General features: G+C 46.6%; 2 protein-coding genes across 5 annotated transcripts in view; one reads left to right on the top strand and one right to left on the bottom strand.

The window, feature by feature from the left end:
• Positions 1-92: 92 nt before the first annotated feature.
• On the top strand, positions 93-20,526 carry CRAT (carnitine O-acetyltransferase). Of its 4 annotated transcripts, none has more exons than XM_006272294.4 (15): positions 93-255; positions 3,979-4,007; positions 5,314-5,577; positions 6,107-6,225; positions 8,332-8,385; positions 9,083-9,248; positions 9,672-9,846; positions 10,427-10,605; positions 11,678-11,778; positions 12,245-12,364; positions 12,918-13,040; positions 13,783-13,918; positions 15,687-15,749; positions 16,258-16,395; positions 16,732-20,526. In XM_006272294.4, the coding sequence occupies exons 2-15, from the start codon at positions 3,981-3,983 to the stop codon at positions 16,945-16,947; spliced, it is 1,881 nt and encodes a 626-aa protein (XP_006272356.1). In that variant the 5' UTR covers positions 93-255; positions 3,979-3,980; the 3' UTR covers positions 16,948-20,526. The 4 variants fall into 4 exon arrangements, with proteins under 4 accessions (XP_006272356.1, XP_019356504.1, XP_006272355.1 ...); XM_019500959.2 differs by having other exon boundaries at positions 106-255; positions 3,853-4,007; XM_006272293.4 differs by lacking the exon at positions 3,979-4,007 and having other exon boundaries at positions 106-255.
• DOLPP1 (dolichyldiphosphatase 1) overlaps positions 19,102-23,855 on the bottom strand; it is an 18,460-nt gene continuing 13,706 nt past the window's right edge. The window contains exon 8 of the mRNA XM_006272296.4: positions 19,102-23,657. Within this exon, the coding sequence (XP_006272358.1) occupies positions 23,621-23,657 (37 nt within the window). The 3' untranslated portion in view covers positions 19,102-23,620. The remainder of the gene's footprint in view (positions 23,658-23,855) is intronic.

Below are 23,855 nucleotides of genomic sequence, written 5' to 3'. Positions count from 1 at the left end.
CCCTCACAAACATGGCAGGGCGCTAGCTCATTGGTCAGTGCGGGGGGATGCCCCGCAGAAAGATGGTGCCCCTTCCATACACTAGGTAGGACATTGCCCCGCACAAAGATGGCGGGAGTGCCGGCCCCTCCCAGCTGCTGAAGTTACCCTGGAAGTTGCTGCCTGTCCCTGCCTTTGCGGCGCGGGACCGGGACGCGGCCGAGTTGGGGTCTGCTGCAGGCAGGAGCTATGCTGGCCTTCCTAGCCAGGAGCCTGGTAAGTGCAGCTGCCCCTGCCCCGCCATGGGGCTGTTATTGCACCGCGGAGGCAGGAGGGAACCAGCGTTGCCAGGTTTTAAACATGAAATGATCATGGCAAGTTCAAAATTATCGTATTTGCTGGAGAAAAAAGAAATCGTACGCTGATAAATATGCAAATAAGCCTGCAACTAAGTCTTCTTCTGGTTTACTTTCTCTTGCTCACTTGAGCTGCCCAGTGAGAACTGGGTCACAGGAGTGGACGTGTTTCTTTATTTGGAGGCCGGCGGTCACACAAAGGCCGTGCATGCAAGCAGTGTAACAGGACTGCTGTAGTTTAACTGTCAGAGTCTGTTTTAATTGGCCAAGTGAACCGCAGTGCTCACTTGACAGGTTGCTAGAGGTAGTTATATATGTATTATACATATTTTTGCAAAAAAAGACAAAAAGGAAGCAAACCCAAAAGTCAGTTAAGGCTCCCGGAGAGTGACTTGGGTTTTGCACATTAGCTGCCTCCAAAATTAGCGTGTATTTTGAACACTCTTACTGTTATAGATCGTACAAGGGTTGAAATGATTGCACAAATACAATAATGATGGTACACCTGGCAACGCTGGAGGGAAGCCACAGAGAGCGATGCACTACCCTGCCCCAGGGGAGGCATGGGGAGAAGGGCTTTGGCCTTTCTGGGCCGTTATAATGGGATTTGCGGGCTGAGGTCAAGCACTGCGAGCAGAGCAGGATGTGGAGGAGCAGGGCTAGCTCAGCTCGGGGCAGGTGGGTGGCGGGGGAAGCTGCACCCAGGGCCAGGTCGGGCCGTGAGTAGACTTTGCCTCGTGGCGGAGTGCCAGGCGCAGGCTACCTTTCCCTTTCCCTTGCCAACAGAGCTTTGGGCGTTTGCCCTGCGGCACGTGAACCTCCTGCCCAGAGACAGGTGGCCAATGGAGTCATTCTCCGGGGTGGGCAGGCCTGGGCGAGGCTCTCTGTGTCAGGCTGATTAGGAATCACCCTCGCCCAGAGCTGCTTTGCTGTGCCAGGAATAGCAGTGTAGATCTCTGCTTGGGTCCCAACACGCACTTTTCTCTGGACTCTCCCCTCTTGTCCTGGTATCCCCAGATCCCTGTTATAGGTGCCATGAAGGGGAGCAGCAAGGCAGGCCGGCTTCTCTCTGGGAGGCTGCCACAGGTGCTGGTGTGCACGGGCCCACCAGGCTCTGTGGCTGTCAAAGCTGGTGCCCTCAGGGGTAGTAGCCTCCCTGTCTGTGTAGACGAGGGGGTTTCCTCCATTACGACTGTGTAGTTGCTGTGTGTCTGCACCAGGCCAGAGACATGGGCTGTCATCAGAGATCCACTGCAGCAGTGAAAATGTCCATCAGAAACAGGCAAGCAATTAGCCCATTTCCAATCTGGACAAAGGGGGCCGCTGCTGACAATCACTCTTGGTGCAAGCTCAATGTTGTAGGGTAGCCAAGGTCCTAGGGCACCAGTTTCCTGTAGAAGCTTTTACAATAGCACTTCCCCTGCTGTCAGAGAAGATTTCACACATGCTGCTGCCCATGAGACTGGTCAAACCCAGTTGCCCAGAGGATGTTCTTGGCAGTAGCAGCGACTGGGGAAAGGAGAGCTGCAGAATGGGTCTTTATTCTCTTCCTGAACAGATGGTCTGTTCTCCCCATGCTGTAGTTTGTCCCAGGACACTCGGGGTTTGGCTCTTCAGTTTTACCCTTTACAACCAACCTCCCTATCTGACAGTCTGCATGTGGCTGAGTGTGTGTGTCAGACATCACACAAAACTTTCTTGTGACTCCAGGCCCATGTACTCTGCTGTGTGAAGTCCTGAATAGGCAGGGGGCAGCAAGTCCCCAGGGCAAAGTGCAGTAATCTGCACATCACAGGTCCAAGGGAATCAATAAAACAAACCCTTTGGCAAACTAATACATATTACTAGTCATGCCATGACCCTAACAGGGCAATGGTGTCCTGTAGCTTAGCTGGAGTGCAATTTGGCACAAACACCAAGCTGCAAGGTGAGCCAGGCCATCCAAACAAAAGTGCAGAGCATCCCCTGTGTGTGAGGAGCTGTCCCCATTTCCCATGGGGACGGGAGAGCCAGGAGTCAGCTGCCTTCTGACAACTCCTATGGTCAGACTTGCTCACTAGTATCCCAGCACTCACCCAGTAGTTACTACTCTGGAACAAGCAAACAAAAGCTGCTGGAGATAAAAACCTAAAAAAGTAATGCTGGGAGTGGGGGTGGGAGCTTCATAGTTTGGGTTTTTATCCTTCACAGTATAGTCCATGAGGATTTTTTTCCATTTGAAAACAAGCAAACAAAATAGCGTGTTGTCCCAAACAGCTCATTGCTCATGGTGATATTTCTTAATGGAACATTGCTACAAATATGTCCATGTGGCTTTGATTTAATTCAGAGGTGGGCGAAATACAGTCTGCAGGCTATATCCAGCCTGCCAGTTGATCCTATCCTGCCCACCAGCTTCCACCAAGAGTGTGAGGAGGGAGGGCTGCACTTTGTACTGCTCCGCTCTGCTTCACCTGAGGTCAGACCAAGCCGTGCAGTGCACAGCCTCCTCCACCCCCGACTTTCCTGGTATGGTACGAAGGCGGCAGCTCATCTCAGTAGGTGGGCAGGACACCTGCTTGGCATGCTGCATCATGCCCTGTCCCGTGCAGGCCTAGCTGTTGATAGCCATGGTGCCAGGATTGCGTAGCACCAACAGAAAATCGGGGGGGGGGGTGCTTGATGCAGGGGGTAGAGGAGTCTGTGCATTGCATGGCCCAGGCCCTCAATGCGGATGCAGCCCCGCTTCCTCAGGCTCCTGGTGGCAGCCAGAGGGCTGGATAGGATCAATTGGTATCACCCTGCCTTTCCACCCCCGTCCCTCAACAGCTCACCAAAACTCATTAAGTGGCCCTCCAGCCCAAATAATTGCCCTCCCCTGGTTTAATTGCATCTAGTTACACAGCCATCCTCAAGGCTGCAGGGATGCTAATATTCTTGTTGCCTGCGGTGTTATCATTGTGGGTCTACTGCCAAGAGCCTAGCATTCAGGATACGCAGCCTGACAATCATGAATCTGGCTTGCCTATGTCTTTGGGGATTGGTCACAGGACGTGGCCTTTTGTCTGCAGGCTACTGATTCAGATTTGGCCCACACACTGAATTCATATGTCCACCTAATGACCATTTGATCAATCTGGACGCAGGTTGTCTGACTGGTTATTGCTGGACTTTGGCCCACGTGAGACACTGCAGCCACTGTAGTTAGCAGTCTGTGCAGAAAGGCTACATTCCTCTGCCACCACTAGAAGCCTTCCCTCCACCTCAGTTTTTATGAAGAGGCTTCTGCTACTGCCCGCTACCCATGGTGTGTGCTTTCTTGTGTGTGGACAAATCTCTTCTGCCTCTGGGAGCATCGGTCTGGCACCAACCCTGCAATGAAGAGCAAAACTCTCTGATTGCAGGTGATGGAGTAAAGGACCTGGGAGCTCTGGCAGCCACAGAGGGGTTGGAGACATGCCAGACAATACTGATACTGGCTGGGAGGTGGCTTGGCACCTCTGCAACTACAATGTATGGTTTTGTGTTTTCTTGACAGAATAGAGCAGTCAGAGAGCAAAGGTTGCTAAAGTATACAACTCCGTGTGTGTGCTAGAACAGGGTAAGATTAGAGAGGAAGCCTGAGGCAGAGACAGAGAGGCTTACAGGGTTTTCCTTCTTCCAGCGATGGATAGGAATCAGCTGCCAAAGAAGGTAGGTACCCTCAAAATTGATCCCTTCTTGCCTTTTCAATGCCCATCTTTTTCATCAAGCTTCAATGATTATTTTCCCTTCCTTTCTCTCTCTCTCTCTTTTTTTTAACCTTCCCACAAAATCCTGATTTCCCCCTTCAAATTACTGGATCCTGCAAGATTGCACACCTTTGCAGGATCCCACTTTGTTTCTCTGCACATGACCTTTGGGAAAAAACCTTCCTTCAACTGAGTCCCACAGGCACCTTCCAGCTGGCAGTTTCCCTCTTCCATAGTCTGAAGTTCCTAGCAGGAATCTTTGCCTGCTGGGCCCAACAAGTGGGAAAGGAAGGGGGAGCAGAGGGCATGTAAGCACACTGTAAATGTTCACTGTGCCCCTTAATTCTTGCCAAAATTGATACCTCTAGTTTCCAGAGAAGGGTCAGCAAGTGCCTGTCCTGGCCAGATGCTGACATTGCTCTGCTGCTCTCTCTGGTCTCTTTACAGTCTGTTTCTCTACCTGATGAAATTGTTCCCACACCTGCCGCTAAGGCTTTTCTTCTCAATTTTGCCCTATTCTGTCCCTAATGAATCAGTGCATCACCTACCTTTATGGACTTCTCCCACTTGCACCCAAGCACCTACATTGCAGCTTCCAACTGGGCTGTTCATGCCTGTCCTAGAGCTGAGCAGTGCACCTCCTCTCCCCAGAACCAGCTCCAACAAAGCTTTCCATGTTTACTCTAGATTTTGCATCCTTGCTGGCTGGGAAGGAGGTAATGTTCCAATTCTAAATTTGCTAGCTGTTTTCTGCCTCCCCAAATTCCTGTGGGCAGCTTAATTTGCTGCAGGATTCATTTTCACTTCCTGTCCTAAACTACTAGGGCAGCATGGCTGGCTCCTGCATTTCAGTAAGGGGTGATCTAGTCCCACCAGGCTTCTTTTTCTTGCCTGCCTTCCACTGGGTGAGGGGAGAGAGGTGGGAGGGTTTTGAGGCTTAGTCCCATTAATGTTGAGTGCTGGGAGACCTGCGGCTGGAAGATGCTAGGAAGATTGATGTATTATTAATCCAGCAGCATTTCCTTTAACTGAGAACAGATGTCCTTGGAGGAGATCGAGTTCTTCCTTTGCTGTGCTTCTGGATATTGCATGATCATCCCAATCTGGGAAGCTGGAGATATATGGCTAGTTTGTGTGTTAATTAGTCTCATCTTTTAATTGAGACTTCCATGTGTTATGGGGGATCGGGAGGGTGCCATGAATCTGAGCTGCTTCTCCCTTGTGCACCAAGATGAAGCTTGTCAAGTCATGTGTTCTGTGATTTCCAGGCCAAGCCAGGTGGCTTAGTGAAGCCAGTGGCTTTGGGCAAGCTCCCAGGTAGGTACTTAGCCCACCAGGAGGGGTTGCCACGTCTCCCGGTGCCGGCTCTTCAGCAAACCCTGGATCGCTACCTGCTGACTCTGCAGCCCATTGTCAGTGAGGAGGAACTGAACCACACGAAAGGGCTGGTGGATGAATTCCGGAAATCAGGCGGCGTCGGGGAAAGACTGCAGAATGGCCTGCAGAGGAGAGCCAAGAAAACTGAGAACTGGGTATGTGGCGGAGCCCTGAGCACTGGGCTCAGAGGACTGAGGCAGATCTAAGCAGAGTCCTCATGACTTTCAGGTCCCCTGAAGGCCATCACTGCTCTGGTCAGCTACGTTATGTGCTGAGACCTAGCACACCACTGGTTGCTACTCGCTCCTCTTTCAGCTGTGTGCCCTCAAACTCACCTCAGCTGCCCAAACCCCATGCAGCAGAACAAGGCAGCCTGACTACTGGCTGCTGCAGTACGGGCTGCTCCATTCAAATGGCACCGCTATCCCGCAGTGTTGGGGGAAGCCCTTCCTTCCACCCCCATCCGCAAAGCACCAGTCCTGAAGCCTGGGTTCCACAAGCCCCCCTGCTCTGCCCAGCCTACAAACAACAAAGTATGGGAAAATTCACTGCAATCCCCCATCTTCTTCACTTGCAAAGCAATGTGGGATAGTGTGAGTTGCAGGATGGTCTTCCAGATATTTTATGAGGTGCAACCCAACCAAATGTGGGGCCCCATTCTCACACCCTTCCTGTCGGTCCCAGCTCTCCGAATGGTGGCTGAAAAACGCTTACCTCGAATACCGCCTGCCGGTCGTGGTTCACTCCAGCCCTGGCGTGGTCTTACCTAAACAGGATTTCCTGGATCGGCAAGGCCAGCTCAGGTAATAGCCTTCCTGGCTGTCGGCTTTCTTCCCCAAAGTTTCACATGTTGTTTGGGGATTGGTTGGGAGAGGGAAACGCTGAGCTGTTTTTCCCGGGCTGGATGCCGGCTATGGGGTGGTTCACAGCTAGTACTGTTGCAGCAGGATGCCCCCCCAAGGGGGAAGCTAGAAAAGGTGGTTCAGATACTAACCTGGGGCTCAAGATCTAGGTTCAGTTCCCCTGCTCTGCTACAGACTTTCTTTATGACCTTGGGCAAATCACTGAATCTCACTGCACTTCAGTTTCCTATATACAAAAAAGGAACGAGAGCATGTCACAAGGGGGTGGAGAGGATAGGCACATTAAAGGTGACGAGGTGCTCAGAATGGTGATAAGAGCTATCAAACACACCTACAATAGTTAGGAACCTGTTTGTCTTTATATTCTGCTGGCCAGCAGAGGAGCCAGACTGTTGCACACCTTGGCTGACTGGCAGTGCTGTGTGCGCTGGACATCTGTGTTTGCAGAGGACTTCCCACGATTCTGTCACTACTTGTGCAGATCTAGCATGCAGCAGCATGGTCTGTCACCAGCGCTCCTCCCCAGGCCCTACCTGCAGTTAAATGCTGCTGGCTTATCTTCCTTCTGCTTATCACCAGTGCAGATTCCCTCCTTCGAGACCATCCTGCCCATGGAACAGACTCTCTCACCCTCATCTGAGCCTGCCCCTGATTTTATTTCCCCTTCTTCCCCTTTTCTTTAGCTGTGCTTGCACATCTGAGCTTTGTGGAAGGCCAGGCCCATCACATCCTGAACTGTGCATACAAAACAGCAGCTTTGACCTTTGTACAGGACAACCTTTTCCACAGTTACCCAGCGTCACTTGCTCCAGCTTTCTGCCTGGATTAAAAATATCAGCCAACCAGAGGAGCGAGGATGAAACCAGAGTGAAAGAATCCTCCTTCTTTGTGCACAGCCTTATGCTGTCTGGGCCTCATCTGCCAGTAGCATTGGGGAGCGGAGGGTGGGGAGGGAGTCTTAAAGGGGTAGGGTGGAGTTTACAATCCTATTTAAAATAAATCAAATCCTTACTTATATTATTAACTCCTTGTTAGTAAAACTAAAACTGAGCAGCTCGTTGCTGGCTTACATGATACACTGTTTTAATAAATGCCCCCGTTGCTTGCAGTCAAGAGGTTACATGAGACTCTTAAAAGGTTTCTAGCGCTCCTGGTTGCAGACAGAAACTCATATAGCCGAACGTAATGCTAAAGGCTGAATTTTACTTGCACCAGAAAGCAAATAAAACACTACTGCTTTAATTTAATGTAATGAACTAGGTGGAAGAGAAAGTCTCACTTGTGAATTTTGAATGCTAAGGTTAGGAAACATGGAAGGCTTTAAAAAAAAAAAAAAATCAAGCTTGTCATGCTGTGTGTACTCTGCATGTCTCTATTTTGAAAGCCAAGCGAGGCTGGCTGACTTGCCACTTTTGCTTTCTCTGGCCCTTGCATTTTCTGTTGTGAATGCCCCCAGGAACACAGATTTTGACTGTTTAAAATAATCCTCGCAGTTAGCTTGTTCTTGCAAATATTTCTAATGGGTTTTCAAACATCCAGTGGCACAGCACACCCAAGATGGTCTCTTGCTTAGATGTGCCTAACACTTCCACCATTAATATCCGCATTCAGCTACCCAGGTTCTTAATGGGAGACTTTGGTGCGAGCCCCAGACAAGTTGTTTCCTTTCTTTAGCTCCTTTCCTGGTCTATTCCATTATAGGCTCTTGGCCAGGGATTGTCTTAGGTGCCTGTACCACCCCAGGCACAGGGAGTCCCCTAGCACTGCTGTAGCTAATCTTAAGCATTATGAATGCAACAAAACCAGAACATGTTTAACATGTTGCCATTTGAGTTACAATCATACAACTTATCCAAACCAGCCTCTTTGTGGAAAGAGCAGCTGCATTGGGACAGACATCAGAGCTACCCAACTACCTCCCACCATAGCACAGGGTGATAGCTCCACCAGCCAGGGCTCAGGGTGTTGGGAAGCGGCTTGCTGCTTTGCCCCAGGAATCCCAAATGTCCTTTGTGGTCATCTAATCATCACACTTGCCTTTTCCAGGTTTGCTGCCAAGCTGATTGAGGGTGTCCTGGATTTCAAGACCATGATTGACAAGTGAGTGAAATGCATTTCTGCCACGCCAACTGCTCCTTCCTTTCCAGCCTTCTGTTGGGCATCTGCGAGGGCATGTTCAGTTCAAAAACTGCTCTCTTAAAGCAAACTCCAGGACAGAAATCCACATATTATAAAAACAGCTGCAAATCAGTGCTACTGGCAACAGCTGGGGTCACTGACCCCAAAAGGACTGGAAGAGCAGATGTGTATTATGCTTTTTATGCTGTTTTACTCCTGCTTTTCACTCAGCTGAATGGTGAAGTGAGCCTGCTCCATCTCTACTTCTAGGGTCTCACGTAATAATGTTGTGTGCAGGTTTCCACACCTGCAGGTGCTATAAAAACAATCATATTGCCTTCTTTGTGAGGCTTGTGTGTGTGTGTGTGTGTGTGTGTATATGTGTGCATGGCCTGATGGCCTTGTAGACTTGCCTCGCTTTATACCTAATTCCCAGTCTCTGGAGAGGATCATCTTTATCCTGTTTGGTCCTGGACCTTCTGAGGTGAGGCTTTGACACAGGCTTTGTTTAGAGAAAGACTGAAGGTCTGGGCTTCCCCCAGCCAGTACACAGTGCCTTCATCCAGATCTTAGTGCCTTACTGGAATGGAGACAATGGAGAGCCGTGTGTCTGTGTGCGCGATCATCACTGTTTTCTTTCCCTCTCGTGTCACTCCCTTTCTTCTCTCTCACTGTCCAGCGAGACCCTGCCTGTGGAATACCTGGGTGAGAAGCCCCTCTGCATGAACCAGTACTACCAGATCCTCTCTTCCTGCCGAATCCCAGGACCGAAGCATGACTCCATTGTGAACTATGCCAGAGGGAAAAAGTGGTCCCCACACATCTCTGTGGTTCACAACTTCCAGGTATAGCGGGTGCTTGGCAGTTTAGGATTCCACAGTTGCTCAAATGGTTCACTCAGTTTAAACGTCTCCTTTGGCATGGATCCAACAGCCACAATCAGGTCTCAGAAATAGCAGAACGTAGGTGGTGTCAGAAGTCATTCTGTAGTTTATTAACCTGGGCCTTGTTACCACAATTTCTGAGCACCTTGGTCTTCAATGCATTTATCTTTGCAACACTGCTGTAATAGGACTTGAACATTGGGCTTCCAAACGCCCAGACTACCACCTCGCTATGATACCCTCCCTCAGCCCGCTCTGGACATCAGCCCCTTAGCTGAGCTATCAGGTTTTGCTTTTGCCATCCAGGAGCGTCTACTGTCATCCAGGCTGATTAAGTCTTCTTTCATTGTGTCTCTCCTCATTCTTCCTCCTTCCCATCCTCAGTTCTTTGAGCTGGACGTTTACAATAGTGATGGGAGCCCCCTCATCGCTGATCAGATCTTCATCCAGCTGGAGAAGATCTGGAACTCCTCCCTCCAAACAAACAAAGAGCCCATCGGGATCCTCACCACCAACCACAGAAACAGCTGGGCCAGGGCCTACAACAACCTCATCAAAGGTCTGTTCCACCTCCCCCAGGCACATTGCCAACAAAACAGCGAGACTGCTGGAAACATCCACCCTCCATGCAGTGCTGGGTTCTTTGGGTCTCCCTTTCCTCGCAAGCCTTTTGTAAGCACACACTGCCCAAATCAGTGGGCTTTCTAACCATCTAAGGAGCACAAGAGAGATGTATTTATCTAGTTGGATTATGGCCAAGTTAGACCTGCTGCCAAAAATGTTTGTTACTGTTTTAAGCATACATACATCTTTGAGGTTTGGTGCAGAACAGAGCTGAAATCCTGGAACATCTCACTCCCCAAATGGGTGAAAAAGCAGCCAAGCTGAAAACAAAAAATCAGGGGCTTGATACAAGTGAGGGGGGCAGAATCCCTCTGAGGGTAACAGCCTCCAATCTGAAATAGCCAGACAGTCAATGCCTTTAACAACTGGACACCGCCATGCTGTGGCCAACACACACTTCAGGATAAAGGTATCACCAAGCGCTATCAGTCTGCTCCCCTAAATCTTGACTTCCTCAAAGTCAATGCAGTTTTTCTAACCCCCTTCCATTATTTTCCACTCGCTTCCCTTCCTAGACAAGACCAACAAGGAGTCTGTGCGTTCAATCGAGAAGAGCATTTTCACTGTCTGCCTGGATGCACCCATGCCCCGGGTCTCTGAGGACATCTACAAGAGCCGTGTGGCTGCTCAGATGCTGCACGGTGGAGGCAGCCGCTGGAACAGCGGGAATCGATGGTTCGACAAAACCCTTCAGGTGGGAGCTGGTGGCACTGAGAAATTAGAGCTGGCTAAATTAGGTCTGAGGGAGACAGACTCTGAACTGGAAGTTTCAGTAGGTTCCAGAACTATTTAGTAGATCTTCCCAGATCAAAGGGGTGTGGGGAAGTGATACAGGGAATTGATGATGATTGCATGAAACTCGTTAGGTTTTGTGGAGCTGCTCTGCAGAGTTTGGAGGTCCCCCACAAACAAGCCCTTGCACCTTTGTCAGCCCCCATGACGTCTCATTGTTTTTGTGTTCCTGCCCACGCTTGGTCAGTGCAGTCCTGATTGTAGCTATTCTTTGTGTTGCTTATACGTTGCTTGCCTGTGATGAATAATGTCCATTTGGATGCTGCCCAAACCTAATGAGGTCTGTTCCTTGTATTTCCTATGGGCCAGTCACTTGCCCTGGTTGTCTCTGCCAGAAACTGCCTTGCTTCTTTCAGGCATTGGCTGGCACCCTGCAACATCTCTATGATCCACTCTCCTTTCAGCCCTGAAATGCTGTTGAAATGCCTTCGAGTAGTAGCTGCCATTCAAGAGCCAGTTTCCTCCACCTGAAAGCTGTGTCCTGGTCTGGAGGTGGACAGAATCAGTCATGTAAAAGGACTCTCCCATCACTGCCATCATAATTAGATTACGTGGCTTCTCCCTGGTCAACCTTGTGTATGGAACAATGCCCCATTGTCCCCCCCTTTGCAAGTAACTGAAGTAAGTCTTCTCAGGATGGAGGGGATAAAGCGAACCTCCAAAAAAATCATACTGTCAGCCCACATCTTGTTGCCAAGGTGCTGGTCTCTCGGTTGTATCTTTTGCCAGTCATTCAACAAAACCAGCACGATGAAGCCAGACCCTCCTAGCCCACCTACAGCTTTGCTCCTCTGCTCTGTCTTGTGGATTCCGGGAAATATCCTGGCATGTTCCAACATTTCTATGCAGTGATGGAAATGTAGCCTTCTCCAGCATGCACCAGTGAGGTGTCAAGACATCTTTAAAGTTGCCCCTTGTTACATATAGGAGACATTTCTTTACTGTTTTCTCTCTCTCTCTCATATTCTTTGCAGTTTATCATTGCTGAAGATGGTTCCTGTGGCTTGGTGTATGAGCATGCTCCCTCAGAGGGCCCACCCATTGTTGCACTTCTGGATCATGTTGTGGAGTACACGTGAGGCTGGCTTTTTTTGTCCCTAATCTGGAGATGGGTTTCATGCCATCTGTCTGTAGTAATGCTCTCCTTTCACCAGCTCATCCCCCTGGGAGCTTCTGTGGAGGAACTTTAAGGATGCCCCGAGTTTGCTGCCTCAGCACTTGTAGAAATGACCAAGGATTAACCCCCATCACAGAACAGATAATTTTCAACAGAGAACATATTTCTTTAAAGGTTATGAATGACATTAGAGCTATAATCTAGACAAGACCTGTTGTGCCCCTAGTGTCTGTATTTGTTCCTCTGCACAGAGGCATATTTGGAGAAACCAAAATTTATGACACCAGCTTTTGCAGCACATGACAGTGTTATAGGTGGGGAATGGGGAATAGCCTCTCCAGGTGTTCATAGCACAATCACTGCAATAGGCATGTCTCTATCAGAAGTCTGACTAAAATGGCTTCAAACTCATTTCTCTGTGCAGGAAGAAACCACAGCTGGTGAAATCGCCCATGATTCCTCTACCAATGCCTAAGAAACTGAGGTTTAATATCACTCCAGAAATCAAGAATGACATAGAGAAAGCAAAGCAGAACCTCAATATGTGAGTATAACAGGAAGCACCGGGGGGGGGGGGGGGGGGGGAATCTCCATCAGTGAATAAAGGAATAACCCATGTGTCTGCTTGGAGAGCTAAGTAGAAGGAAAATGTAAGGATGGCATCGGCTTTCAGGAAGCTTTCCTAGTGTCTAATTGGGCATAAGCTACATTGAGCGTGGCTGAAAAGTATGTTCATGAGACTCCTCCTTGACAAAGATGAAAAGTTGCTTATGGCTTATCCATCCCAATCTACTTTCAGTGTGGATTCCTGGTCATAGACTCAATCTTTACTAGATCAAGCCATGGGCCAATCTAGTCTGGACCATGTCTCTAACAGTAACAAAGAGCCTTTGTTTATACAATGCTCTACATGGGCAGTGTCTAGTTACTGAGCTTGAGTTCACTATCCAAAGTTCAGGTATGACAGATCCCACTCTCCTTGCACAGGTTTGTGTGGATTGCAGTCTCGGGGGGCTCACAAAAGCCTGGGTTCTGTGATCCTGCATGACAACTGCAAGCAGCACCCTAAGGAATCTCTCCTTCTCATCTCTCTGCAGAATGGTGCAAGATTTGGACATCAAGGTGACAGTCTTTCACTACTTTGGGAAGAGTTTCCCCAAGTCTGAGAAGTTAAGTCCAGATGCTTTTATCCAGCTAGCCCTGCAGCTGGCTTATTATAGGTAAGAAGTAGAACACAAGCAGGTAAGCTTCCCACCTCCAGTCTAGAGAGCCTCACTGTACTGTAAGTCAGCAGTTTTATGAAGCAGACTGGGCACCAAATTGATTTGGGGAAAGGCCCTCAGTTATCATGGGCTGCAGGATGCCCACCCACTACAGTAGCCCCTACTCCATTTGTGCCTCTATATAGCACAGGGGTGGGCAAAATGCAGCCTGCAGGGCAGATGCAGCCCACCAGGCCATTCTATCCGGCCCACGGGGCCTCTAAAAATTTAGAAAATTAATGTTTATCTGCCCCTGGCTGCCTGCCATGCAGCCCTCCATGGCTTGCAAAACTCAGTAAGCAGCCTTCTGCCCAAAATAATTGCCCACCCAATATAGCAGGTGCTGAGGTCAGTGTGGCTGGTGGATCTAGGCCTCTTTCCCAGACCCTCCCTTTTCCCTCTGGAACTAGATGCAGCAGATAGCACTTCATGGCCAAAAAGGGGTGGGCAAGAATTTGCCCATATACGAGTTAAGTATGAAACACCAGCAGGGAAATGTAATGGGTTTAATGGGGATGGAGCTATATCCTTGTAATTCTGAATTCTTCTCACCTTTTCTCATCCTTTCTATTTGGAATTTGCACTCCCAAGAGGCAAGGATGCCAATAAGAAATGCAGATCTGCCTGCGTATTTTGGATGGAGAATTGGCTGCAAAGATAAGTCGCAGCTCAGCCCCGTGACAACTTCTCTCCCTTTCAGAATGTATGGGCAGCCCTGTGCCACCTACGAGAGTGCTTCCCTGAGGATGTTCCATCTCGGCCGGACAGACACCATCCGATCTGCTTCCACGAGCTCTCTGAAGTTTGTGGAGGCAATGGACAAACCTAACAAGCAGGTCAGAGTTTAGACAGTGGAACGGAATAATTTCGTCTCAGAAAAAAGGGGAGCACTATCAGCTTAGCTAACATGGAAAGGTAGCATTTCACATCAACTGGTTGTTCAAGAACTGCACCTAAGCGCAAGTGATTATCAGTCTCTGGCCTTACTCAGTTTTTCTTTACCTCTGTGAAAATCTTGAGCAACTCTGCACATGTGTGTTTCTAATCCCGTATAGGAATGGGGCCAGTCTCAGTTTGGCCAGTCAGACTCCAAATTCTGTATTAGTGATGTTCAATCTTCCAGCCTGCTAAGCCAGATGAATAGTGCAGGTCTGTGGGCTGGATTTGACCCATGGGCTGGAGATTGAGCACTGCTATTCTAGACCACCAGGGCTGAAAGTTTTCCCACGTATTTAGCAAAAAGAAATTTCTTCTTGTTTAAGTTCTGACCCATGAACTCTGATACATCCAGTCTCTCTCTCTAGATTACAGGTGGTCAAAATCTGGCCCACGAGCCAGATCAGACCTGCAGACTCCCCATTTCCTAGCAGTCCCTGCCCACAACACTGCAGCCAGTTTTCAGGAAGACCCCAGAAGCAGTGGGGCCATGACAGTGTGGGGCCAGGGTTTCCATGGAGACTAGCCGCAGCAGGGCAGGGAGCTGGACCAGGGCTGGGATCTTTCAGTAGTGACAGCGTGGTCTGGAGCTGGGGCAGAGCTGTGATCCACTACTCGAACACGGGCAGATTGCAGTTCTGCTCTGGCTGTGGACCATGCTGTCACTCCTGCAAGATCCCAGCCTCAGCCCCAGAGTAGCTCCCTGCCCAGCCATGCATCCGGCCAGTGCTGCTGGGGCTGGTCTCCATGGAAACCCTAGCACCATGCTGTCAGGGCCCTGCTGCTACTGGGGTCTCCATGGAGAAACCATCTGCAGTGATGCAGGCAGGGGCTGCTAGGAAATGGGAGTCTGGCTGCCATCTGGATCTGCCATCTTGCCCACCTCTGCTCTAGATCATATACAGGCATACATAGAGTGATGGGGTGGATTTGTTATAATGTATTTACATTTTAATAGTAAATAACCCAGTTGTTAACACCTATAACACAGTTATCCAAGTTTTTTTCCTGGAGGGGAATTGCACAAGAAATGACCTCTGAAGCACACAGCGTCGTATTGTGGGAATTAACAAAATTGGGACTACTGTGCTACTGGTTCCACCAAATTAGTGAAATTTGATTACTGGTGCTACTGGTTCCATCAAATTAGTCTATAGTTAAGAGGGGAGACTTGATTACAAAATGTCTAGGACTTGAGCACCCCAATGGAAAAGATGTGGATAATAGGTTCTCTTGGGAAACAGACTTAAAATCAAAATGTACACAGCAGGCGATTTAAAATCTGTTCTCGGGGGAGAGCGCTCTGAGCTAGCAGGTTCAGCTGGTTGTTGTTGGCAGCAAAGCCTCAGTAGTGATCACCTGGCAAAGGAGATGAGCCTCCCCCTTTTGGATTATAAATTATTCTTCCCCCAACTTCCCTGCTTCCAACAGATGTAGGAGTAAGGGCCATACCAGTGGTCTCCATGTAATCACTTGTGAGCAGAGATTTGTAAATTGGAAGGGAAGAGAAATCCTTCAGCCAAACACAATTATTTAAATTAACGGTAGTTTAAAACAGATGCCTCTGGGTGTAGAAGTGCCATCCTCCATTCTGCAGGCAAGCTGCTGAAGATCTCATCACCCGCTGTGAGAAAAAAAAACCATTTTCATTCTGTGCACTTTCCTCAGAACCAGGAGAAGGTGGATCTGCTGAGGAAAGCTACGCAAGCCCACAGGCAATACACTGACATGGTAAGCGTACTCTACATCTTTAGCACTGGGATATTGCAGAGGTAATGTAGGTGCTGGTGGGGAAAAAAAGAGAGTACCAAGCAGCGCACACAGTGCCAGATATAGGAGTCTGCTTGTTAATACTGATCTAGTAGGAATTCTGACTGGCTTATGCCTTGGGATACTGTGCTCCTTCCCAGCTGCCCTCCTCCGTATTCTTAGTGACCAAGGGAAAAGTGAAAGCAGATGTCTGAGGAAGTTCAGTTTTCTCTGTCTCCATAGACTGCAGATGCCAGAGCTGCTTGAGGGAGAAACTACAGGAAGCCCAAGTTGGGAAGTTGCAGGGTTTGATCCTATTTGCATTTATTCCTGCTCTTTTTCTGAACCAGACCAAGCATTGCTCTTCAGCGCAGGATGCAATTTCTCTCTTTTAAGTTTAAAACTTATTTTTAATTTGGTTTTAGACCAAAGATAGTGCCAGTCCTGGTTTTCCTGCTCCCGAGCCCTCTTCAGACTTTCTTCCTTTCAGGCACTAACAGGGAATGCGATAGACCGCCACCTGCTAGGTCTGAAGCTTCAAGCCATTGAGGATCTAGTCAGCATGCCTGAACTGTTCATGGATACATCCTATGCTGTTGCTATGCACTTCAACCTCTCAACCAGCCAGGTAAGACGTAGCCAAGTTTCATGGGGGTGTTGTATTCCTTCTTATAGTTTTTGTTCCTCCATTTCTTCACCATTGCCCTTAAGAACTGCTCCCAAGTAGCAGTAGGTAACTACATTTCTTTGCTAGCAGACATAAGATATTGTTACCAAATGGTATAAACAACAGTGAGTACTAAAAACTGAACAGGCAGGGGTGACAGCAACATCTTTCCCCTGAAGTATTTACATGGAACCTTGGTTGGGAATAGTCTGGTTTGACCCCTTCCTTGCGATTTCCTGCCTGTCATCTTTTTTGCATGGGTGTAGAGATCTTTAACCACATTGCCTCCAACCCTAGGTCCCAGCAAAGACAGATTGCGTGATGTGCTTTGGTCCAGTGGTCCCAGATGGCTATGGAGTCTGTTACAACCCCATGGAGGAGCATATCAACTTTGCAATTTCAGCATTCAACAGCTGTGCTGAAACCAATGCAGCCAGCCTGGCACATTACCTGGAGACAGCTCTGCTCGATATGAGGCTTCTGCTTCAGTCCACCCCCAAATCAAAACTGTAGTAGAGGCATTGTTTCAAACCCCAAAAACTCTAGGAGCTGCCTTAAAGGGTCATCTAACCCCAGCAGCCTGCCCCTACCATCTATGAAGCTCCCAGCTCCTCAAACACAGGGCAAGCAGTTGTATGTTCCACCAGGGACTTAGGAAGGCACCAGCCACCAGAAGCTATGGAATAGCAATCTCTAGCTACTTGACTGCTGTGAAAAGGGTGAAAGGAAGCATTGCCTTAATCCAAGCTAGCACTGAAAAAGCCACTCCCGTTGTATGCAAAGCATGCCTTCCTTTCTTTGAAGGGGACAGAAACATTGTTAATTTTGTACAGAATTCACTGCGGAAAGAACATGGCACATCCTTCAACTGACCCATTCAGTAAGGAGTGTGGTGGTTCTTCTGGGAAAGCAGGAATAATGCTTCTCAAACTAATCTGATACCACCTAGATCTTTCTGCTGGCTCAAGCTTTGGATGCAGCTGTGAGCATCCCTTTTGGGGCTTAAGCGCAACTATTCTGTGCCTCCCTGGGTGGGGTCATTAATGCTGTTAAATTTTGGGGTACAGAGATAAGTGTTGTAATGCAGTGTAAGTCCAGTCCTCCTAGTATGTGTTGTGCTAAGTATCCAGAGCCCCCACTTATGTTTTTTTCCCCCCACACCCTATATATGCTCTTGTCCCTACCTTTCCAACCTCTGGGTCCATCTGTTCCTGCATTTTCTGTATTCACTGTAAAACATTTATCACTAGTCAGCCCCATTTCCTTGATGCTTTTTAAGCATAAAATGACTGACAGCTAAAGAGCCTCAATCACCCAGTCCGAGACTTAAATTTGAGCCTCTTTGTACCGCTTCTACTGAACTAAATGCACCTTCATGAATTTATTAATCCAAGATCCGCTGGCCTTAGCTTTATGCACTTTAATTAGAGGGACAGGATAGGATAGTATGGCCTCTGAGGCACAAAGTCTCCATCCACCTGTTTCACGAAGTAAAAATATGGAATGAAGTTGACCATCTAGCTGTAAATAACCAAGGGTAAGCACAGTTTGCACCTCTGGCATTTATTGTAGCCGAAGGCGCTGCTACACCTCATGCTTAGAGGCAACCCAGATTTTATGGTGTACAATACAAACATTTTTAATCGCACTGGCCCACTTAGAAAAAGCCTCTAGGTTCCAGTTTGCACAGCTCAGTGCTGACGGCTACAAATTATGCTTCTTCCCAGTCCCTATATCATCTGCTTCTACCAAAGCTGGGGCTCTAAAAGGTGTGGGAGGAGGAAGGGAAGAAACCACAAAAGTCAAATTTAAGATGTAGATATTACCTAGAGCAGCTCACTTTCCATAGGAACACTACAACACCTCTTCTGTGAAACCTGGGGCTGCTGCGTTATTAGATCAACTGAACCTTGAGAAAGCAAGGGATTTGTACGTACCTGAAGGTGCAATTCAAGTGGCGCTCTACCAATGCCTCCTACAGACATGACCTAAATTTTTATATCCTGTCAAATAGCAGTACTTGGAGACTTTTTCCATCACAATTAAGAGTTTAGGCATTATTCTTTCAGTAGGGAGAAAGCAATAGTCTCAAGGTGAGGGTGCTGAATTACCATCAGGCAACAGTAACAGCATGAGAATATGATGAGCTCGGTCTTGTCATATGATACTTGTACACAGTACTAGGATTACTGCTGCTTCTGTACTTCCTGGTCCCTTAAGCAAAGATCATAATCATATTTTCTTTGTGGATGCGTGGGAAGAATCTTGTGTTGCACCTGTCTACTCTGCTACTGTTGTAAGACACTTATGAACATCAATTCAGCCCATCCCATGTCTCAGATAGAAACCTCCTCTTACTTCAGAAATGATTTTTTTTGAAAGAATACTACTTCATCCCTGAGGGAAGGTTTTACTGGAACTTGCCTGTATAGCTAATGATTGTACAAACATCCACTCATGACATCCCATATTGGCTTCATTAAAATTAAAAGACACACACACGCGCACACCACAAGCACTAAATGGAATAAGATGGTCAGAAAGCAGTGGGAGCATGTAATGCAAAGCAGTGAGTACAAAAACACTTGGTCTAGTAACTGATTTCCCCACCACCACCACCACTCCCCAGCGGAACAGATCGAAAGCTAGAAGAGGATGACCAAAATCTTAATGCATTAATAAGAATGTTTATTATGTAATGAATATTTACATAAAGAGACTGCACCTTTCTGGAATGAAGTGGAATAGGTATAGACTTGCTGAGATAAAAGCTGCTTTTTATGGAAGCTTTCACTGGAAGAGATTCCTTTAGCCAGAGCCAAAATAAAAATTTTCCCCCACTCCGTCTGCATCAAGTCAATATAGATTCTGGTGGTAAATAAGGTTCCCCCTCCTTAGGACGCGTCAAAGGGCAAAGACCAAGTGCCTTTCACCACTGACACAGTACATCATCAGTTATCCGATTAGCAACTTTGTTTTGTGAACTTGTAACTGTTGGTATTTGTTATACAAACTATTCCCCTTTCAGGATTTACTTAATTAAATACTGTATCTCTGTTTCTACATTGAATACATCAACTTGTAACTGTTGGTATTGTATAACATACTTCTCAAGTTTTACTGTACTTAATATGTATATGGATAAGCTTGGTATTGTTTTACATTATGCATCCTGCATTAGCATATATAATTCCTCACAAAATGCTGCAGTTTCATGTATCCAAATGATGTGTTATCTGAACAGCTCTTTGGTAGCTGCTTTCCAAAGGAGTTGGGATAACAGAGGTTGTACTGTGCTACATTACTTCACACTAGTATGTCATTATAATAAGGCTATTTTCAGTAACTATTTTTGCCTTACCAAAAGGCAACTCTCTTAAAAGGCAAATGCTTACTGAAAAGGATGAGCTGGAAGTGTGTTTTACCATAAACATAACTATGAATTAATCAGATTCTGATCTGAGATGTAAATCTAAATATTGCATTAGCTTTAGGGGTGTTCTTCAGCTGTGGTACTGAGGTCTTTACACATCAGTGATCGTGGACTGAGGAAAGCATGATACTTATCTATCCCATGCATTCTCTGTTAGTGGCAGAAGTTAGGATGAAGAAAGGAACTGCTTTTTTATTTTTAAAAACTGTTTACAGGAATTTTTATCATTTTAAAAAGTATTATGGCATTCTCTTGGTGTCAACGTCAAGCTGTGATGTTCCTCCAACTCATCACTTCTTGACTCTCTGCCCTTCTCTCCTCACAAGGATTAGTTAATGAGTGCAGAGTCATTTATTCTTTATACTCTGCTCCTTTAACCAAAAGAAGCTTGTGGTCAGAGTATTTAGGAGCTAGCCTTGAAAATCTGCTTAAAAGTTGTGAATAAAACTATTGATTTACTGAATAGAGATCTGTAGATTTATAATGTACAATTAACTCTGGGACTGTCGGTGCAGTTGATATCAGTCAGGACTGTTTGCATGCTCTGATAGTTAATTGTATTAAATGTTATTTTTGATATTGTAATCAGTGTCTTGCAGAGATTGAAATGTTCTTCCAGTTAATTTAATCATAAATAAAAGTCTACATGCTTCCCAGAAGCCTTAAGTCTTTGCTGAAGGAGTAAATTAAATGACAACTGTGTCTTTATAGAAGGATGTTCATCCTGGGACAGGAAGAATGGACCATACACACCATATTTTCTTTTACTGCTTTAGTATCTCTACACCAGTCTCTGAATAAGAGAGAGGAGGCAGAGATCATCTCATTGGAAAGTTATGGGTTGTTCTAGAGGAAATGGTTTCTATCATTCAGGGAACTGTAGGTAGCCTTCTCCCTTCAATACTGGATGTCTGATTTTAGCCATTACTTTCTCTTCTCCAACACCGTATAACTTATAGCCATGATGACATGAGGGCATTATGGAAATTCTGCCTCCCCGAACTACAGTAAACATTCTGAAGGACTGGGCAGATATGGCAGCAGCTACGCTAGAGTGAAGAAGGGCACACACGCCTCCATCTTCTCCAAGGGATTCCCTTAAACAGGTTGAGATGTACTACTTGTTTAACATGATCCACAGAGACAGTCACATTTGAGACCTGGACTGGAGAGGTCAGGGGAGAGTTAGTTACCTCTATTTACTTTTTTACTGCTTCATCCTTGGGAAGGACTAAACTGCCTCTTTTGGACTTACTTGATTTAGCAGAGGGGAGAAATGGAGGGGAATTGAAAATTTTACTTATAAACAGTTGCCTGAGGAGCATGGAGCCAAAACACAGCCAACTGTTCTTAATTTCCCAGCTTGATGCCCCATTCAAGTAGCTATGCTGTCCTAGTACCTGGCTTATTGAACTACCAGCACATTCTTTTCCTGCACTTTATCTACTCACTTGGCTTCTTTTAGATGGAATAGTTACGGGCCTAATCCCATTGAAATAAGTGGGAAGACTCCTGCTGACTTCAGCATGCACTGAATCAGACCTTATATACAGCTCACGCCAAGATCCTACATATAAAACTAATGGTTTTTCCAAGTAAGTGACAGAGCTTTTCCAGTGGGAGTTTTCACTAGACCACTGCAATGACTATGAAATTGGTTTGAGTTTATCCCAAGAGCAAATTTTTAAATTAAGGATTAGAGCAATCTTAATGAGCCGCTACAGTCTTTAAATATATTTAAATGTTTACTTTTTTAAAGTTTTTAAAAATGGTTGTCATTCTTAATCTCTGCATCAGGTTTAAAAGGCTCACCTCTTCCTGGGGTTAACCCTCTGATTTAGGCAGGACAGTTTCTACAGCAGTCAACTTTCACCAGGGGCACACAGGATCATAGCAACAGGTACAGATGAAATCTTAGAAATGCTGTGTTTAAATTAAGGTGGTCGAGAAATACAAAGATGATCAGATATGAGCAAAAAGTGCATCAAACATACCAGACTTTTATATGAAGCAAGAGTTGCTTTTTAATGGAAGCCTAGCAAGCATGCAGAAAGACTTATGCACACAGCTACCAAACATAACTATCATACGGATGCCAACCGCCTTTTGTTTAATGCAGATGAACAGCTGGGTTAAACCCCAGGAAGGCTTCAAGCCAACCATAACCTTGCGTAGCCTAATTAAAAAAAAAAAAATTATGGGACTTCATAGGAATTGCTTGATTATAGGCCAAGTAGAATAGAACAGTCTTTGCACAGCTATGAAGTACATTCAGGGAGCACTGCTGAGTCAAGGATGGGGTGATTCCCCTCAAAAATATTTACCAGCACACTGCAGAGGATGCAAGTGCCTGCAGTGTGAGTGCGCTAAACAACGCATGCAAAGGGAATGGCATCCAGACAGCTTGCAGCAGAACTTACTGTGTCTAGAACTCCAGAAGAGGACAGTCATTCCAATAAGTGCTTTTACAAGTTTGGGCAAATTACAGTTGGCAGGAGGAGTTCTGTATTCTAAGCTGCTATTGCAGAATCAAAACTAAACCCATGTGAGAAAGGTTTGCTGCTTCCAGCACGGAAGAACAGCAACACCCTGCATATCAACCTTACTGGGCTCTTCAACAGCAATTTCACCAGTACCCAAGCTAGTCATTAGTACTTATTCGCATTAATTTTTGTTTTTTGTTTTTTTGGGGTTTTTTTAATATTTCACTAGTAAATTTGTCTTCCCATCAGGCTTAGGGGGCATGAACTGACCATTAGAAGTCACCTTATTCATACATAAAGTTTTACAATGACTTGGGCCTAATCCTTACTCGCATACCACTTGTGGTATCTTAACTACCAGTTAAAGCCACTGCTATTTAAATTTTAAATAATCAGTAACAGTTTGATTTAAGTTCAGCAGCTGAGTTTGTACAGGTTCTAACAAAAGTATTAATGTAATATGATGATATGTGGCTGGCACTTAAACGTGGGGGCCCAAATGAGCAATCTTACTAATTACACAACAGGAACAGCAATGGAAAAAAAAAATTAGTATATTTTAGTTTTTCCTCTGTGTTTACACACACACACCCACACACACACCCCTCCACCCACCCACCCTTAATGGCATCCGTGTAGGTTTGCACGCAGAAATGTCACTAGTGTTAAAAGCAAGTCTTCAGTTCCTTCTTTAGATCCTTACAAAGTGCAGCTGGAATTGATTTCAGGTCTCCCAAACTGTTGCAGAAAGGAAACAAGTCTTCCTTCCCTCTCTGCCCCTCCCAAAAAATTAAAAAACCTAAATTAAGCATGATCAACTGAGATTAGTTTTGTCTTCTCCCAACACACACAATCAACACCTCACCCATCCCAAAAATAATAGTTCCATTTCTAAAAAAAAAAAATAAAATAAATAAATAGTGTGTATATTTCATGCTGGAAAAAGAAAGTCACTATTTTCTTCCCCTCCCCCAAATGAGATACCAGGTATTGTTCCCCCCTCCCCCAACTTAGACATGATAGTACATTCCAACTGGCAATGCGCATTTGTGGTATAAATGAAGTTCTGCTCCTGCACGGTCCCACATGCATCAGGGAGCATCCAGCTAGCTGCAAAAAGCCAGAGCAAAAGCCTCCGAGCTCTGGGTGTGGTCCCTGCCTGTTCCTTTGGTCCGTCTGTTAAAAAGCTCCTTGCTGCTCCCAGGTCTGTACAGGTCTCTAGTCTTGTCCTTCTCCATTAAATCATGCATTCTAGTTCCCATGCCTTGAGTCACTGAAGTTTTGTGCCCAGCTTGCGCTGTCTGTTTCTGCAATGAGAACACAAGAGTAGCAGAATAAGGTAGATTCACCCCCAACCACTCCACTGTATGTTGTAGCCAGCCCCAGAAGAGCATTAGGATAGGTCAAATGCACTCTGCACAGCTTCCAATGGAAAAAGACAGGTCACACAGCCACTTTGTGGTGACATGGATGGTCATACCTGCTCTTTACAGGCCCTGGCAGGA

Source organism: Alligator mississippiensis, chromosome 12 (genome assembly GCF_030867095.1).
Source record: "Alligator mississippiensis isolate rAllMis1 chromosome 12, rAllMis1, whole genome shotgun sequence".
Lineage (NCBI taxonomy): Eukaryota > Metazoa > Chordata > Crocodylia > Alligatoridae > Alligator > Alligator mississippiensis.
The sequence above is the reverse complement of the archived record's forward strand: the minus strand, read 5'-3'. Positions and strand labels throughout refer to the sequence as shown.

Coding starts and splice junctions, on each gene's coding strand:
- CRAT (XM_006272294.4), top strand. CDS start 3,981: ATGGATAGGAATCAGCTGCCAAAGAAG. Junction 6,226..8,331: donor GATCGGCAAGGCCAGCTCAG/GTAATAGCCTTC, acceptor TGCCTTTTCCAG/GTTTGCTGCCAAGCTGATTG. Junction 16,396..16,731: donor TCAACCTCTCAACCAGCCAG/GTAAGACGTAGC, acceptor CTCCAACCCTAG/GTCCCAGCAAAGACAGATTG.